The sequence below is a fragment of the Artemia franciscana genome, chromosome 10, assembly GCF_032884065.1.
Source record: "Artemia franciscana chromosome 10, ASM3288406v1, whole genome shotgun sequence".
NCBI lineage: Eukaryota > Metazoa > Arthropoda > Branchiopoda > Anostraca > Artemiidae > Artemia > Artemia franciscana.
The window spans coordinates 39,888,536-39,906,916 of record NC_088872.1 but is presented as its reverse complement, the minus strand read 5'-3'; the positions used below and the strand labels follow the sequence as shown (position 1 = coordinate 39,906,916).

Below are 18,381 nucleotides of genomic sequence, written 5' to 3'. Positions count from 1 at the left end.
TCTAGAGTGACTAGTTGTATTCATTTCCTTAAAATGAGGTATTAAACATGTTTCTATGATGTTTTGATAGCCCGCTAGCCCCGGTGGAAAAAAGGAGACGTATCATTGCCACAAATACCAAAAAGGGATTTTAATGATTTTTCGAGGTGGGGGACGGTAATTCTCCCGCGTTAGATTTTTGACCATGCTGATTCCAATGCAGTTTTCATTTTGATAAGACGCCAATTTTGAGGGATACTAAGTTTTTGTCAAAATTGCCTTTGCTTTCTTTTCTTTAAAAGCTTTTATTTTCAAGATGAACAGAAAAAAATAGTTATTATTCTTGAATTACTGTCAAGTGGCAAATTTTCTCATTTAACAGTTTTGTTTCAAAAATGTTTTTTTTACTTTTTATTTTTACTTTTTAATTATTTTTATATATCTATTGGCATCAAAATTCCGTTTTTAGATTTTCGGTTACTATTGAGCCGGGTCGCTCCTTACTTACCGTTCGTGACGACGAACTGTTTGATAATATTCTTAAACTTCAACCTCTACACAACTATCTTACTTTTTCATGTAACAATAAATTTGTGTATTTGGAATCCGTATCCTTACAGAGATTTGAAAATAAACGGCTGTTAAGGGCATGGCTCTTAATAAAATAATTCTGAGTCTAAGCTCTTAATTCTGGTGCCAAGTTTTTTTCAGCAAGCGCCTCTTGCAGAATATGGCAGTGAATAAAAGTTATATGATTATAATGAGCAGCTTGACCAAATGACTCAAAACTAATATGTTTGTCCGTCATTGCTCCTACCCCGTCTGTGCATATTCAACAGTATTTTTTCTTTCCAAACCTTCAGTAATAAAAATTTGTGAACTTTACAATATATTTGTGTCTTTTCCTGTAGTATGGTCTTTATAAGGACGAAAAAATAATAATTCTTCATCCACGAACCTTTATAAATGTACCTGACTTATAATAACAACTGAGCCAATTTGGTAATATCAGTTGTTTCGTTCAACTGAATTGAAAGTTTTGGGTTTTCTTTAATTCTTGTAAGAAGTTGCACTAGTTGGTCCTTGTTAGTATTGACTAAAAGAAAACAAGATTTTTTTAACTGAAAGTTAGGAGCGACATTAAGACTTAAAACGAACAGAAATTATTCCGCATTTGAAAGGGGATCTCCCCTCCTCAACGCATTAGTCACCACTCTTCGATGGTTGAAGAAGAGGCTTCAAGTCTCTGCCCCTCTTCTCTAAAAAAAAAAAAAAATATCGAGACATTAAATTTTTCCAACAAAAAAAAAATCTGATTTATATACATCCGCTTCCAAAAGTTGTAGGATTGTTTTCATAAAGGAACAGAATACTAAAAATACTAATGTGGAAGCCCTGATGGGTATGCAACCACAATATATTTCCGCTAAAGTGAAAATATTTTTCTCATAAGACAGGTTTAAGGGTGCTACCAGGAGGGCAGAGAACAAGTTAGATATTTAGACGATTTATTTAAACTAGAATATGAAGAAAAACATTAATTTTGTGTAACTTATTCACTTAGAGTTAGTAAACCCAATATAGTTGAACAGATTTGAGTCCTTAAGTATCTAAATCAAATCATTACACGTTTACGTCTTCTTAGTACTGTACAATTATAAAGCAAGAGAAAAATCACACACAATCACTTCTTAAAAAGATATACACGCAGTTTTATCAAGTGCATGGTATCAATCGCCCAGTCAGCACCTTAAACAGTCTTGGCTAATGTCCTAAAAAGAAAAATTATTTTAATACCAGTTCAAGTTTTCAGTGTATGTACACAGAACGGTTTTCATTATAAAAAAAAAGACACGCCATCAATGCTGAGGTTGAAGTTTGGTTTCTTTTTTTAATGTGTTCTCTATATTGTAAAGTGCTATCCAAGTCCATTAGTAACTGCACAATTATAAAAAACAAAAATTCTTAACAAAGATGCGGGATGTAAAGTATTTTACATACTAACTAATTAAAAATCTAAAACAGTTGTATTCTTATTCCCAGAAAACATAATACTGAGAAATGTTTTCCTTGCATTTTTTTAAATATCATTTGTCTTTTATTTTATCGTTTAATGATCAAACGATACAACAAAACAAAACAACACTAAACCCGACATTGTCAGTTTCAGGCAATCGCGCGTCTTTTTAAAAAGTATTTTCTAGAGAGAGTCTTAACGCAATTAAAGATTTTGTTACAATACATATTTTTGATTAGTCAGACTAGCAGTCATTTGATAAAATCAGTAGTGAAATTTCACGTTAATTTTGTACTTTGCCCGCAAATGGTTCCTGAGCTCTCGGAAATACCGTTTTTAAATAAATTATAAAAAAACTATTAGAAAATTAAACACTTTTCCTAGTACCAAAAACAATGGCACCAACTGGAGGGGGGCAAGGTTTCACCCTTAGATTGAAAAAACATCCCCCCAACATTTCCGTGAATTGGTGCCACTGACTGGCAAAGCAATAGAATTTTGGCTTCTGTTAAAGGTAAGATATTGTACACATTGAAAACAGGAGCATCTGTTGAAAAATTATTTACAAACATCATAATTTGGTTTGTATTGCTGACTTTAGTGGAATTAAAAAAGGCATTTTTTTTATTTTAATTCAGCAGTCTAAATGAAAATTACGCTCTTTTTGGATTACACTTCAATGTTACTAAAGACAAATTAAGTAGTTTTATAACAGTTTCAGCACAATAGACATTTATCAATTGAACAGTCCACAATCAAATTGGCATTGTGTCAATTGAATCCAAGTGACAACCTAGTGGGGAACACGAGTACTAATGGTTGAAGAAGCTCCTTTAAATTTCATACAAAATAACGTGGCAAGGACTGCCAAAATTTCCTGCTACAGAAATTCCACTAGAGAAATTGCTAAAAAAGTTTTTGCAGAGTTTACTACAAATCAGTGCGAGTGTTCAATACCAAATCTGTAACGGAAACGAAATGAAATATCAGTATTTTTTCTAATAAAGCCTGGTTTTTTCAAACCACCTATTTGTTCTAAGTACTCCTTGTCCTACTCTTTTCTACAAGTAAAATCAGGCTAGATTGGTATGCATGCGGCAAGCAACATTTCAAGGACACAAAAGTTAAAAATATCTAGTGAAGCATTAGACTCCACACTGACCAAGTCACAACAGAAAAACGGCCATCAAGAAAGGGTATGACAGAACTGAGGGGTTCGCAGGTCTCGACTGCTTTATTTTATAGCTAGTCTACGGGGTTTCCGTGCAAATTTCTGCTTACTAGTCATCATTTTCTTGCTGCAAACTGCGCAAATATCTGCTCCAACTCCATAGCACTGGAAGATGGCGTTGTTGGTGACAGTAAACTTGATTGTCTACTCAAAGATGTGAAATTTCTCTCTTCGTCTACAGAATAGCTATTGCCGTCATCAAATTCAGATTGTATGAACTGAAACACTTTTGAAGGAATGGAATGACGGTTAATTCTACTACGTCTCAAGACTACAGATGTTGATTCTGATTCATCAGCCAGAGATGGAGCCTCAGAAGCAGTATCAACTAGTGAGGCCTCAGACCGAGTGCAGACTGATTGTACAACTTGATCACCTTCAGGCTCATCGGTTAAGATCCGAAAAAGCCGACAATGAACCTTTTCACCACCAACCATCTCATGTTCACCATTTTCCTCAACAGAAGTGGCACTTGAAATGGCGCTATCAGAAAAACTTGAAGCTTTTTTAACTTTTAGTCTTGGATCCTTTTCTGTAGATCTAGTTTGTGTTGATACTTCATTTTGTTTCTTCTTCTTTTTCTTGTTTCTCTTCGATTTCTTTTTTAATTCTGTTGCATTAATCACAACAACTTCTTTCAAATTAGCTTGGTCTTTGACTTCTATATCAACTGTTTGAAGTCCACTGGCCACAGCCTCAAGTTTTTCAGCAGCACTGTGAATATCCGTGCACATTTCATCTAGTTTTTCAACTGAGCTTATATTTGCTTCTTTTAATGGAAGATCATTGATAATATCGTGCTCAATAGCATTTTTCCTTTTAGGTTTTGGTGGTGGGACAGGAGGCCGCTTAGTCGTAGGGAGTGGTTGATCACGACAGGGCTGAATGGTGCTTGGTCTGTCGTTCTTTACAGACTGGGATATAGAAAAACTGACACTTACATCATTAGTGATTTTAGAAAGGTTTTCATTCGTAATATTATTACTGCTTTCAAAATTCTCAACTAATGTACTAACTGATTTTCTTCTATTTCCTGTTGGTAGCAGCTCCTCGGAAGATGTACTAGGCATTATCAAGCTGGTATCCTTTTCCAAACTTATACTCCCTCTTGGAGTATCGAAAGCATATGTTTTGCTTGACCTGGGGCTGTCAAAACTATCAACTATAATCACTGGCTTTTGGAAAGTATTTTCCTGAGTATACATAGAAGATTCCGGCAATGATAAGTCTTGATGCCATCGATGAATCACCACCGGCTGATCTTCTACATCTATTTCATCGTCGTCATTTTCATTTTCTTCACCAGCGTTATGGACAGTATTTAGAAGACTTGAAGCTGCGCCATGCGCCAAGGAAAGAAGCTGGTGAAGCCGTGTCGACAAGGTGTCGGAGAGAATCTGCGAACCCCTCTTAGACAAAGAGGACATATCATTCGAGGCATCTGGGGTTTCGGATGTTAGTTGGTCAGTATGGAAAACAGGTTCCGATCTGAGCTCTTCTAAATAAAGAGAAAAATTGGGTTACACAATCCATTAGTAGCCTAAAATAAATTGTGGGGTAAATGAATAAAACCGAATGAAGTGAATAAAAGGTTCTTTTAAAAGAAATTGATAAATGAATTGAAAGCAAAAGAAAAAAAAACACAAGGTGGAAACTACTTCTGATTTTAATGTACCAACCACCTGTAGGAGACAATTTCTAGAATGTGCTGATGCTTGCTCAAATAATTGTGTATCAATTAAGCTTTTGGGAACATTTTAGAATTAGCTTCGTCGAATTGGCTTCGAAAAAATTAGTTAATGTTCTTAGAACACTAAAGTTTCTTGAAGAACTAATAAATTTGGAAAAGTGGATTTGCTCATTTTGATTTTGAAAGGAACCATTTCTGAAATTTAGGTACCGAGAGGTGAAACTTTGAAGTTTTAGCCATAAGAATATAAAAGTATACTAAAAACTTCGGTGCAATGTAACTTCTTCTCATTTTCGGTCATCTTTTTCAGCTCGATTTGGCAATTCAAATTGTGACCTTTATGTGGTACACTAAAGGTATATTAAACACTTCATTTATAACTTGGAATTTTATAGATACATTTTGTGTCACACCGATGTATAAATAATAACAAAAACAAATATACAATTAGAGAACTCTGAAACGCATGATTCAATTTAAAAATAAAAAATATGGTGGTATTGACCACATGAAGGAACACACAAACTTGCAAAAAAGAAAAACAAATGAAAAGAATAAAATTTAAAAACTCGGAATGATTTGTCGAATGAAAAACCAATAATTTTTTTTCTTCTCCAAAACTTTTTATCGCACATTTGAAACAGTGACTATACTAGAAGTTTCTTGTTCAAACAAACAAGAAACACCAAATCCTTGTTCAAACAAACAAGTTTCTCATTCAAATAATATAGGCCGCTATGGAAAAAAAAACATAGGCAGTGCAGCTGCGCTGCCTAAGTAAAAGAGCGATGTGGGCACAAGGTACTATTTTTTTTCACAAAAGCGCTTTGTATAGACGGAGTTTCCGTAGAAACTTCGGAAGGAGCTCATTCGACTGGAAATTGAAAGTTCTAGTGCCCTTTTAAGACTCAAAGTGATTAGAGTGCTACCAGTCCTCCTCCCACGCCCATCAATTTTCCCAACACATCCAACAAAAATATTGAGATAGTCATTTCGTTCAGTTTGAAACTCCAGTAACTATGTCTTTGGGGATTGCACGGCCCTCTCCCCCACTAATTTCAGGGCAAAGCTTTAAATAATACAATTCGTCGATTATTTTCTTACAGAATACGTTATTAAGAAAGATTGGCATGTTTGACCTTTACTTTCCGAAAAGACGAAGGGCATTCAGGTGAGCCTTGCAGAGAATGTTGAGGGGAGTGTTGAGCTAAATCAAAACACTTTATTTGCATATGAGTTGTCATAAGAACGTAACTCAGGAATGACTGAGTATATTAATTTGGAACTCTCTGGTAATGATAAAGGAGATGATCAATTGTACAAAAAGGCAATATTTACATCCTACTACTACTACTACTACTACTACCACCATTACTATGTACATGCTACTACTGCTATTCATACTGCTGCTACTACTGTTAGTACTAATACTTATGCGACACTATTACTGCTACTACTGCTCCTACTACTACCTTTACTACTATGGTGCTAGTGCTATTAAGGCTAAGTGTATGAATGTGAAAATTCGAGAGAATATTGACAGGACACTTGAAACAAATCAAAACACTCGTGTATGCAAACTGTCAAAAGGGTGTACTTCAAAAATATATTTGGGTAATACGTTGGAACTTTCAGAAAATGCTGAAAGGGGTAGATCAATTGACAAAAAAGCCATTTTGTCCATGCTACTACTAATACTACTACCACTGCTACTTTTACTACTACTACTACTACTAAGCTACTCCAACAGCTACTTCTGTTGCAACCACTTGTCAGACTAAGAGCATTAAGATGAAAAGGGCGTTAAAAGGGGGTAAAAAAAGCGTGTCAGCAATATTTTGGAATGGCTCACCGTAACAAGATGAAACTTCCGGGCTATCAAGAGGGGGATGTTCAACTAACCAAAAGGCAACATGTACGTGCTACTATTAATACTGCTGCTACTACTACTATCACTAATACAGCGCTACTACTGCTACTACATCTCCTACTACTATTAGTACTACTACGATATTAGTACTATTAAGGTTAAGCGTATGAATGTGAAAATTAGAGAGAATATTTAGGGGAAATTTGAACTAAATCGAAACAACTACGTGCATGCAGACTGTCAAAACGGCGAATCTCAAGAATGGATTTGGGTATTAAGTTGGAACTTTCAGAGAATACTTCAAGGGGAAGACTAATTGCCAAAAGGCAATGTGTGCAGGCTACTACTAATACTACTTCCACCGCTTGTTTTACTACTTCTACAACCACTACTATTCCAGCTACTACTTCTATTGCAGCTATTTCTAAGGCTAAGAGTATTAAGATGAAAATTTCAGGAAGTGTTAAGGGGGAAGCTGAACTAAATTAAAACTATGAATACACAAGTTATCAAAAGGGGATATCGGCAATGAAATAGCAAAGGCTAATTGTATTAAGCTGAAACTTCTTGGGCTTGATGAGGGGGATTTTCAAATGACCAAAAGGCAATATGTTAATACTATTGCTGCAGCTAGTGCTAGTGCAATTACTGTTAATGCCATTGCTAGCCCTACAGCTAGTATTACTAGTACTACTACTACTCCTATTACTGTGACTGCTACTACAACTACGCGTAAGGGTATGAAGGTGACATTTTCAGGGAATATTGAGGAGGAAGTTGAACTGTATCACAATACGCCAAAACGACAATGCAGCAATATCTTAGGAACTGTTTGATATGTGAAGTTGAAACTAACAGGTGTTTTTGTAGGGGATGCTGAACTAACCAAAAGGCAATATTTGCATCCTGATACTACTGCTTTACTACTACTACTACTAATACTACTACTACTTTTACTACTGCTACTGCTACTGCTACTGCTAGCAAATTTAAGGCTACTACTATTAATTTTAATGCTACTGTTATTATTACTGGTACTGCTACTACTGCAAACTAAAGTTAATGGTATTAAGGCGAATAATAAAGTAGTTCTAAACTAAATCGAAGAACACTATGCAAATGAACGGTGTCAAGAGGAAGCATCAGCAAATTTTCAGGAACAGTTTATGGTATTAATTTGAAACTTTCAGCGTGTGTTAAGGAGTATGTTGCAGAAAACCAAAGGTGCTATGTGCATACTGCTGCTAATGCTACTACTGCTACTACATAAGCTACGAGTATTAAGATGAAGCTTTCAAGGAATATTTAGGTTGATATTTAACAAAATCAAAAAGAACTATGAGCATGTTACAATAGATTGTAAAAAGGATGAAACAGCAATGTCTCATGCACGGCTTGGATTATTAAGTTGGATCGTTCAGGGTGAGTTGTACAGATTCTGAATTAACCAGAAAGCACTATGTTTGTGCTATTAGTGCATCTATTACGAATGCTGTAACTAATGACGTTAAGAGTATGAAGGTGAAACTTTTACGGAACGTTTAGGGGGAGTTTGAATTAAACCAAAAAACTATAGCCATTCAGTTTTTCAAAAGGGCGTATAAGCAATATTGTAGACAGCGTAGCACTATTATAGATAGCAATATAAACAATAAATAGCAAGTAGAAGAATGGTGAATGTTTTTCACATGACAGCGAAATTCTAAATTTTAAATGAATATTTCGACCCTCTATCCAAGGGCCGTCCACAGCTTAACACAATTGTGTTATGCTACATTTGTACATTATTTGTATATTTTGCGTATTTTCATTTGTGTTATGCTGAGGGCGGCCACTGGACATAGGGTCGAAATATTCATTTAAAGTTTGGAATTCCAAAGTCTTACTAAAAAAAAAAAATTCCCTATTGTTCTACTTGTTATTTGTTGTTTATGATGGAAAGGCAGTGTGGTCTTGCTATTTAAGATAGCAATATCATAGAAACTTCTGAAGGAGCTAATTCGATTAGAAATTAAAGCTCTAGTGCCCTTTTCAAGAGTCAAAAGTGATTAAGGGCAAGCAGCCCTCCTTCGAAGCCCATTAGTTCTCCAATCGCATCTAACTGAAATTTTTAGATAGCCATTTTGTTCGGCATAGTTGAACGGTCCATTAATTATGTCTCTAGGGATACTGGGTATATCAACCCCTCACAACGATGCAATTTGCCCATTTTGTTTTGAAACTAAAAGTTGCTTTAAAACTAAATAAAAAAATACTTTGTGTTTTTTTATATAGTTGCCAATAAGACATCCCAGCAGTATCCCAAGAATAACTGAGGGTATTAAGTTGAATCTTGCAGGGCTGCTACTATTACTACTTCTGCTCCTAAAATTGAACTCATTCAAAAGAGTGTAAGCGTATCCAGGTTGTCATAGAGCATAGATACAGTATGGCTGACGTCCCCATTCCTTCTGAAGACCCCGACATAATTCACACTTTACAGGAAGCATAATACATTTAAAGTTTTCACTTTTTTAACTTTAATAAACCAGAAATTGTCGAGACTTTACGTAATAAATATCAGCATATGTATATTTAACTAGCAATTCAAATTCATGTGTTGTTTTTTCAGTTAAGTTTAAATTTATGTTCTGATCTTCAGAAGCAATGGGGGGGGGGCAAGCCCTAATCATGCTAATTTCTGCTCGTTTTGAGTTTCGACTCGGTTATTTACTGTAATTTTGGTTCGGTTTGGGTTTCATTTACTTATTGATGGTTATTTGTGATAGTTTTACGCTTGAAAAATTAATTTAATCTAATTTTGCTAATTTCAGGGTTAATGTAGCTTACTTTTCTTTGAAGAACTTACTTTGCTTAAAGCGTCTTTTCAATTCATTTTTGTTCGTTTTTTATTGACATAACCTTTTTCATTGAAAAAGGAAAGAATATTTGTCTGCTCATTTATGGTTTAATGTAGAGCTTTACTTTTCTTTGAAAAACTTATTTTATGGGAAGTTTTTTAAAATTAAACTTCTAGAAAATACTGAAATGCCTTTTTTTGTTTCTTTTCACGCTACTGTTTCACTTTCTGGCATCAAGAACCATTTTGTTGATATTTTGAGACGTCTCGCTTTTTCAACAGTTCGTGGTAACAAACTGTAAGCAAGGAGTGACTCGGCTCAATAGCAACCGAAACTCTTAAAAACAGCATTTTGATAACAAAGACACATCAAAAGAATTGGTTTTTATGCTGATTCCAAATATATAAAGTTCACTAAGTTTAATGATACCCATCAAGAGCTACGAGCCTGAGAAAATTTGCCTGATTTTCGAAAAAGGGGGGGAAATACCCCAAAAAGTCAAGCGGTCTTAGGGAAAATCATAACTTCAGATTCAGCATACCAGAGAACCGTAATTATTCAAGTTCCTGAATATACAAAAAGTAGGATTTTGCTTTTTTTTTGCAACCAGAAAGATCATAGATACGTGTTTATTTGTTATCAATTTTTATTTTTCAGGCGCCATCATGTCGAACCAGTGACTTTTTGTCACAATTCTTTTTTTCCCCAGGGGTGATCGTATCGACCCAGTGGTCCTAGAATCTTGCGAGAGGGTTCATTCTAACGGAAATGAAAAGTGCTAGTGCTCTTTTTAAGTGACCAAAAATATTGGAGGGCACCTCGGCCCCCTCCCACACTAATTATTTTCCCAAAGTTACCGGATCGAAAATCTGAGATAGCCATTTTATTCAACGTAATCGAAAAACGTTATAACTATGTCTTTGGGGACGACTTACTCCCCCACAGTCTCCGTGGGAGGGGCTACAAGTTACAAACTTTGACTAGTGCTTACATATAGCAATGGTTATTTGGAAGTGTACAGACGTTTCCAGGGGGATTTTTTGGTTGGGAAGGGGGGAGAAGAGAGGAATATATTGGGAGAACTTTCCTTGGAGAAATTTATCATGGGGGAAGAAAATTTCCATGAAGGGAGCGCAGGATTTTCTAGCATTATTTAAAAAAAACAATGAAAAAATAAATATGAAAAAGTTTTTTCAACTGAAAGTAAGGAGCAGAATTCAAACTTAAAACGAACAGAAATCATTACGCATATGATGGGCTCACCTCCTCCTAATACCTCGCTCTTTACGCTAAAGTATTTTAGTAATTTCAACTATTTATTCTACGGCTTTTGTGATTCAGGGGTCATTCTTAAGAAATTGGGACAAAATTTAAGCTTTAGTGTAAAGAGCGAGGTACTGACGAGGGGGTGGACCCCCTCATATACGTAATAAAAACATGAGAATACAGAAGTTCATTACGTAAGCTAATTTATAAGTTACGTATATCTTTTACTAATAAAAACGTCCGTAAAAAATTAAAAGTTCTAGTTGCCTTTTTAAGAAACCAAAAAATCGTAGGGCAACTAGGCCTCCTCCTCCGCTCCTTTTTTTCTCAAAATCATTTGATCAAAAGTATGAGAAAGCCATTTAGCCAAAAAAATAAATATGCAAATTTCGAAGGTCTTCGAAGTTATCTATGCAAATTTCGTTTTAATTATTCATCTGCGGAGAGCCAAAATCAAAACATGCATTGATTCAAAAACGTTCAGAAATTAAATAAAAAAAAAGTTTTTTTAACGGAAAGTAAGGAGCGACATTAAAACTAAAAACGAACAGAAATTACTTCGTATGTGAAAGGGGCTGCTTCCTCATCAACGCCCCGCTCTTTACGCTAAAGTTTTTTATTGTTTTAAAAAGTAGAGTTAAGAGAAAGAGTTAAACTTTAGCGTAAAGAGCGGGGCGTTGATGAAGAAGCAGCCCCTTTCACATACGAAGTAATTTCTTTTCGATTTCAGTTTTAATGCCGCTCCTTACTTTCTGTTAAAAAAAAACTTGTTTTTTTATTTCATTCCGTATACAAAAGGGGATGTCCCCTCCTCAACACCTCGCTCTTTACGCTAAAGTTTGACTCTTTGTCAAAACTCTACTTTTTAAAACAATAAAAACTTTAGCGTAAACTGCGAGGCGTTGAGGAGGGGACAGCCCCTTTCATATGCGGAACAATTTATGTCCGTTTTAAGTTTTTATGTTGCTCCTTATTTTTAGTTAAAAAAAAGTTATTTTTTATTTTACCTTTGAACGTTTTCCAATTAATGCAAGTTTCGAGTTTGACTCACCGTACAAGAACAATTAAAACGAAATTTTCGTATTAATTTTTGCTATTTTTTAACTAGTAATAACCTTGTAATGCCCTAAGTTTGATTTTTGTTCCAGCTATTTAAGAATGACTCTTGAATCACAAAGGCTGTTGAATTAGAATAATAACCTCTTTTAAAAGTTAAAAAAAACTTTAGCGTAAGAGGGAGGTATTGAGGAGAGGCGACCCTCCTAATATACATAATAATTTCTGTTCGTTTCATGTTTTAAATTTGGTCCTTACTTTCAGTTGAAATTTTTTTATTATTAAATTTCTGGTCGCTTTTTAAATAATTTCGTATATGAATTCTGGCAATTTCCACAAATATAAAATTTCCCCTGAAAAATTCACTCCCTGGAAACTTCCCTCCCCATGGAAAATCATCCCTATGGAAAATCCCAACGGCAGAAAATTCGCCCCTCTCCCGCCCGAAAACTGTATGCATACTTCCCAATAACAGATACTATTTATAAACAATCGGCAAATTTTGTTACTTTAAGACCGTTTCCCAGGGGCCGTGGGGGTCATGATATCTCCAAAGACATAGTCATTCAGCCTTTCAAATATGCTACACAAAATGGATATCTCAAAATTTTCATCGGACGATTTTGAGAAAAAACGGGGCATGGGAGAGGGCCTTGTTGCATTTCAATTTTTAGTCAGTTAAGTTTAGTCAGTTTACTTAATTATTAGTTTCTGCTCAGTTAAAAGGGCATCCACCAGCAGAAGATTTTCCCCTCCCCCGCCCGAAAAATGTATGCATACTTCCAAATAACAAATACTATGTATAAGTAATCGGCAAATTGTGTTGCTTCGAGACATTTTCTCAGGGGCTGTGGGGGCTATGATATTTCCAAAGGCATAGTTATTCGGCCTTTCAAATATACTGAACAAAATGGCTGTCTCAAAATTGTGTTATTTCCTCAGGGGCTTTGGGGGTCATGATATCTCCAAAGGCATAGTTATTCGGCGTTTCAAATATGCTGAGCAAAATGGTTATCCCAAAACTCTGATCGGACGATTTTGAGAAAAAAGGGGCGTGGGAGAGGGCCTTGTTGCACTCCAATTTATCTGGTCAGTTAAAACGGGCACTAGAGTTTTTAATTTTCATTCAAATGATTCCTCTCCCGATATTCCAGGACCACTGGGTCGATATGATCACCTCATATGAAATCCCCTCATATGATCCCCATTTCATATGATCACCTCATATGAAAAATGTATGCATCGTTTCGAATAACAAATACTATTTTATAAGCAATTGATAAATTGTGTTGCTTTAAGACGTTTCCTCAGGGGCTGTGGGGGTCATGATATCTCCAAAGGCATAGTTATTCAGCCTTTCAAAAATGCTGAACAAAATGGCTATCTCAAAATTTTGATCGGACGATATGTTTCCCTGTTTTCGAGAATAAGACAAATTTTCTCAGCTTCGTAAACTTTGATGAGCAACACTAAACTTAATGCAACTTTTCTTTGAAATCAGCGTAAAAATCAAATTATTTTGATGTATCTATTTGTATCAAACTTCCGTTCTTTAGAGTTTTGGTTCTATTGAGCCGGGTCACTCCTTACTTACAGTTCGTTACCACGAACTGTTTGATGTTTTTTTTTGAAGAAATTTGAGAATTTAGCGTAAAGACCGAAGATTTTAGTTGTAGAAGTTGGTCAGCTAAGTTTAGACAGTTTAGTCAGTTATTAGTATTTGGTCAGTTTAAAGGGCATCCACCAGCAGAAAATTCGCCCCTCCTCCGGCCGAAAAATGTATGCATCGTTTCGAATAACAAATACTATTTTATAAGCAATTGATAAATTGTGTTGCTTTAAGACGTTTCCTCAGGGGCTGTGGGGGTCATGATATCTCCAAAGGCATAGTTATTCAGCCTTTCAAAAATGCTGAACAAAATGGCTATCTCAAAATTTTGATCGGACGATATGTTTCCCTGTTTTCGAGAATAAGACAAATTTTCTCAGCTTCGTAAACTTTGAAGAGCAACACTAAACTTAATGCAACTTTTCTTTGAAATCAGCGTAAAAATCAAATTATTTTGATGTATCTATTTGTATCAAACTTCCGTTCTTTAGAGTTTTGGTTCTATTGAGCCGGGTCACTCCTTACTTACAGTTCGTTACCACGAACTGTTTGATGTATTTTTGAAGAACTTTAAGAATTTAGCGTAAAGACCGAAGGTTTTAGTTGTAGAACAATTTGCTAAGTCTAAGAATTTGTTTCAATCCAAATAACCATGAACTTTCCTAAGAAATCTGCCAACGATATTTGAGCTTTTACTAAGTTGTCTTAGTATATATGAATGAAACTGCCAGAATAAACAGTATACACTCCTAGAATGTTCAACATTTGTTTTGTAATAATTTGTTTGTGCTTTTCATAGCATGAACTCATTGATAAATAAATTACAGGATAATTATTTGCAGACAATTTTTTTTTATATTAAAGAAGTATCAGCATTGCTTTAAAAAGGGGGGACATAGTACTTCAAATATATGTAAAATTTCAGACACATACCACTGGGATTAGTTCTCGCATCTCTTCGAACTCCTGAAATAAAGAAAATGCTGTGTTCAGAAAAGATACATTTTATATCAATAAGTGGCATAGGGGCAGGACTATAAAATTGGGTACTACCAGGGTATAAACTTCCATAGGCGTCGACCTTTGGTGGCCACAAAAAATGTCTGAAGTGGGAGGCTTGCAACAATTTCTCCAAGCAGGAGGTAAAGGATTGAAAATAAAAAAAAAGGATTAAAAGGAATAAAGGATTGATATTCAATTTTATCATAAATTTTTAAGATGTAAATTTAAAAAAAATACAAATAACAAAAGTATAATTTAAAAAAAAAGAAATTTAATTTAGTTTCAGCTCTAAAATTTTGACAAGACGACACGAAACAATTTGTTATTTACTTATGTGACAAGCTCTGAGACTGTTCCAACAGTTCCATGTCAAGTTATTTCTAAATCGCATAATTTTAATTACTCAACAGCCAGACTCTCCCACCTAAGTGACTCATATCTAAGTAAACTAAATCTCTCATTTCTGCTCACTGCAAACACAGTAAACACCAAAAAATACCTTATGGATGGGGGAAATTTTTTAATTGATTAAAAGCTCCAATTGTAATTAAGAGAGGGTTCAGGCGAACCAGGCCCAGAACAGTAACTTTAGAGATACAAGCTCTCCAAGTTAAGCTAAAAAAAAAACTATAACTGAATAATATAATTTTGTAAGATGAGTAAGCAACTGTAAAATAATTTTTGGTAGAGGTGATGATAGCATTCCAGCATATACTGAGAAAAAAATGCACGACAAAGTAAGTGAATTGGTTTTATGTTGCTATGTAACTTGTAAATCATAAAGCCCCTCGAGCACTGCTGAAATACCTCGGACAGTCTTAAGATAACACCTTAATCCATGAAAACACTCTCAGATATTTTAAGCTGTTGAATATGTAAAAAAAAATTGACTTAATACTAAATCCATACCTTATACCCTGGCCGAATCCTTACAAGCAAGCTACATACCAGTAGATGCAGCTAGTAACCTTGTCAATAATAATTATTTCGCAGCATGATCATAACATATTAACCTCTTTTCAAGGTGCTCTACTTCGCAATGATTTAACTGCTTATGTTCACTATGATTATTTTTATTTCACCGCGACAATGAACCTTTTAACAAATCAAATTTAGATTAGTTTTAAGAAGAAGCATAATTTATTGTGCTCTAGGATTTGAAAATAGCATTAGGCTGCCTGATCACTCTAAGCAGAATCACAAGTTCATCACTTTTATTAGTGCCAATAATATTAACCATTTACAATGACCAGTGACAATATGTGTCAGTATATCAAAAAGAAATCGACACAAACCCGTCTGCTCAAGTACATCAGCTCCATATACAAGCTACAAGCTTTTTTACATAGTAGATACAAGCTCTTTGGTTTATTATATCATAGCATTTAAAAGCTCTTTGGCGGAAATTCAAAAGGCATTGTGAAATTTATTGTGAAACCCCGATTTAAAAACTTAGATTAACCTCCTTCCTCAAAAGAAGCAAGCTCTATTCGTTTAGTCAATTCCCTCCTTTGTCATTTGGCTCCAACTTTTTTCTTTGTTTCCTGATAGCCGATCAATGTTGTTACTTTTAAAGGTGCACCATGTATGAAAGCTAATTCTGTATTACGTTGTCCTAAGACACAAACTTATTATTTGTATCTGATTTATTTGATGGTAAGAACAACTTGGTCCCAGAAATGATTTTTTCCTCGCTTGAAATGCAGATAAGAGCACAAATACATAACAATTCTCCCTGTGTTTGAGCGTGCTATATGGTTCTTGCTTGCGAGTCACTCTTCATGATAGAAATGAAAATAAATGTCTCATGACCTCAAATATATGCCAGGAAAAAGATGACCATAGCTTAACAACCGATTGTTAAACCACAAATATAATCTATAGCAGAACACTGATAATGTAAAACTTGAGAATAATAACTGAATGTATAGGTAAACATAGCGATATGAAATTTACCAACATAGCAGATATGTTTATTTAATTTAAGACGAATCCGGATGAAAAAAATATGCAAGCCTCTGAAAATCCATTACGCGTTCCCTTGGCTCAAGGTGCTTACCCCATAAGTTTCAAGAGGATATAAGCCCCTTAATTGACAGAATAGAGAAAGGAAAAACTACTACTGCTGTTGCTACCACTAACAACTCACAGCAGCACCAAGCCGTCAGAGGCCAACACAGCTACAAACGCTCTTCCTTCATCACAATATATTCAAAGCTTCCCTCTTTACACCCTCCCAAGAAGCTACAACTTCCCTTATATATTTCTTTATGACCTCCTCCCACCCCATTCAGGGACAACTTGCTTTTCTTTTGACCCTAGACGGTTGGCAAACAAGGAGGATCTTTGGCAATCTGTCATGCTTCATCTGCAGAACCTGTTCTAATCATCTCAACCTTTCACTCATTATAACCCTAAAAAGCTGGATTGAACCCTACTGTTCATACAACATAGTGTTTGAAATACTGCGAGTCAGACGGGTACCCAAAATAATTCGTTGGCAATTTCTTTGGAAAACATCTAACAAATCTAACATCTAACATCTAACATCTCAATCGTATTTGGGACCGCCCATGCTTCAGAACCATACTTGATCACTGTCATCATTGTAGCTTCCAATATTCTAATCTTGGTTCGCAGACTTATATTTCTATTTTTCCAAACTTTTTTCAACTATGAAAAAAAAAATTCTTGCCCATTATTCTATTTTTAACATCTTCAATGCACATAATTTTGACAATTTATTATTAATACTACCTAGGTAGGCGAAGCCGTCCACTTGATTGATCTTCTCGTTACCCGACATCACCTCTTCACTTCTTCCCTGTCTTAGCTACTTAGTCTTTTTAACATTAATTTTTAAACCTATTCTTGCTTTTTGAACTCTCAAAAGTACAAGCTAAAGATACTTGCCGCGTAATTTTTTAGTCGTTGGGTGAACAAAATCTGCATAATATGCTGTAAAATATTTTGGTAAGCTTTCTAGATGGAGGGGCTACTGGCCCACTTTGTGCCTCAAATCTTAAGGATTAATGATTTTAGTTTTTTTATGTGTATCATATGCCAACCTTTCTACTAAAAAGATGGTGGTATTTAGGGGGGGGGTTGCGGGGAGGTGAAAAAAGGGGCTACAGTTTACTTTAACTTTATGATCAAAGTGAATGAAAGCTTCTGCTATATTTTAATTCAAACAATGACCAACATGCCTATCTATCAGCTACGCTTTTGAGCCCGTGTAAAAATCCTGTTTTTGGATCTCTAAAGTTTCCTCGTTACAGTTACGAGGAGATATTTTGGCGATGGACCCAGGGAACCGTTGCATATGTTAAGCACTTTTAGATTTCAGCATAACTTTAATTTAAGCTTAGTGCCTGCCTTCTTGTCTGCAAAAGCAGTACCCCATTTGATAACAGGGACATGTCTCGAAGAAGCAAAAGCCACTCTAAGAAAACTTCAGATTATCATCTCTGACATCCACTTCATATGACATACAATAAGCTCCGGTGCGAAGAGAAGCTAAAACTATCCCTTGTAGCCCCAGGCAACAGTCATATGTAGCTATTCAAAATATAATGCGCATTGACCAATCTTATCTGAGGTCCACACATTTTTATAGAATTCCTGGAGCTAAATATTAACGACCGTTTTGCAAACAAGCAAAATCTAGATTTATCTAGATTTGCTTGAAGAAAACAAGCAAGCAAAGAAATTAGAAAAAAACCAAATGTTACTCCTAAAGTGCTGCTATACACAAAGTGTTTTCAGAAAGAGGTAAGTAAAGGGGTATAGTGATCGATCAAGGGTTTTGGGAAGGGAGGCAA

The 18,381-nt window shown here is 35.2% G+C and overlaps 1 protein-coding gene across 4 annotated transcripts in view; it reads right to left on the bottom strand.

The window, feature by feature from the left end:
• Positions 1 to 1,470: 1,470 nt before the first annotated feature.
• The window catches only part of LOC136032182 (uncharacterized), a 107,848-nt gene continuing 90,937 nt past the window's right edge, over positions 1,471 to 18,381 (bottom strand). For 3 of the 4 annotated variants that reach the window (XM_065712379.1, XM_065712376.1, XM_065712377.1), the window contains 3 exons: positions 14,492 to 14,524; positions 3,278 to 4,725; positions 1,603 to 1,751 (listed from right to left, as the gene is read on the bottom strand). In XM_065712379.1, the coding sequence (XP_065568451.1) occupies positions 3,284 to 4,725; positions 14,492 to 14,524 (1,475 nt within the window). In that variant the 3' untranslated portion in view covers positions 1,603 to 1,751; positions 3,278 to 3,283. Of the gene's footprint in view, positions 1,752 to 3,277; positions 4,726 to 14,491; positions 14,525 to 18,381 lie in introns of all 4 variants that reach the window. The other variant, XM_065712378.1, reaches the window with a different exon arrangement.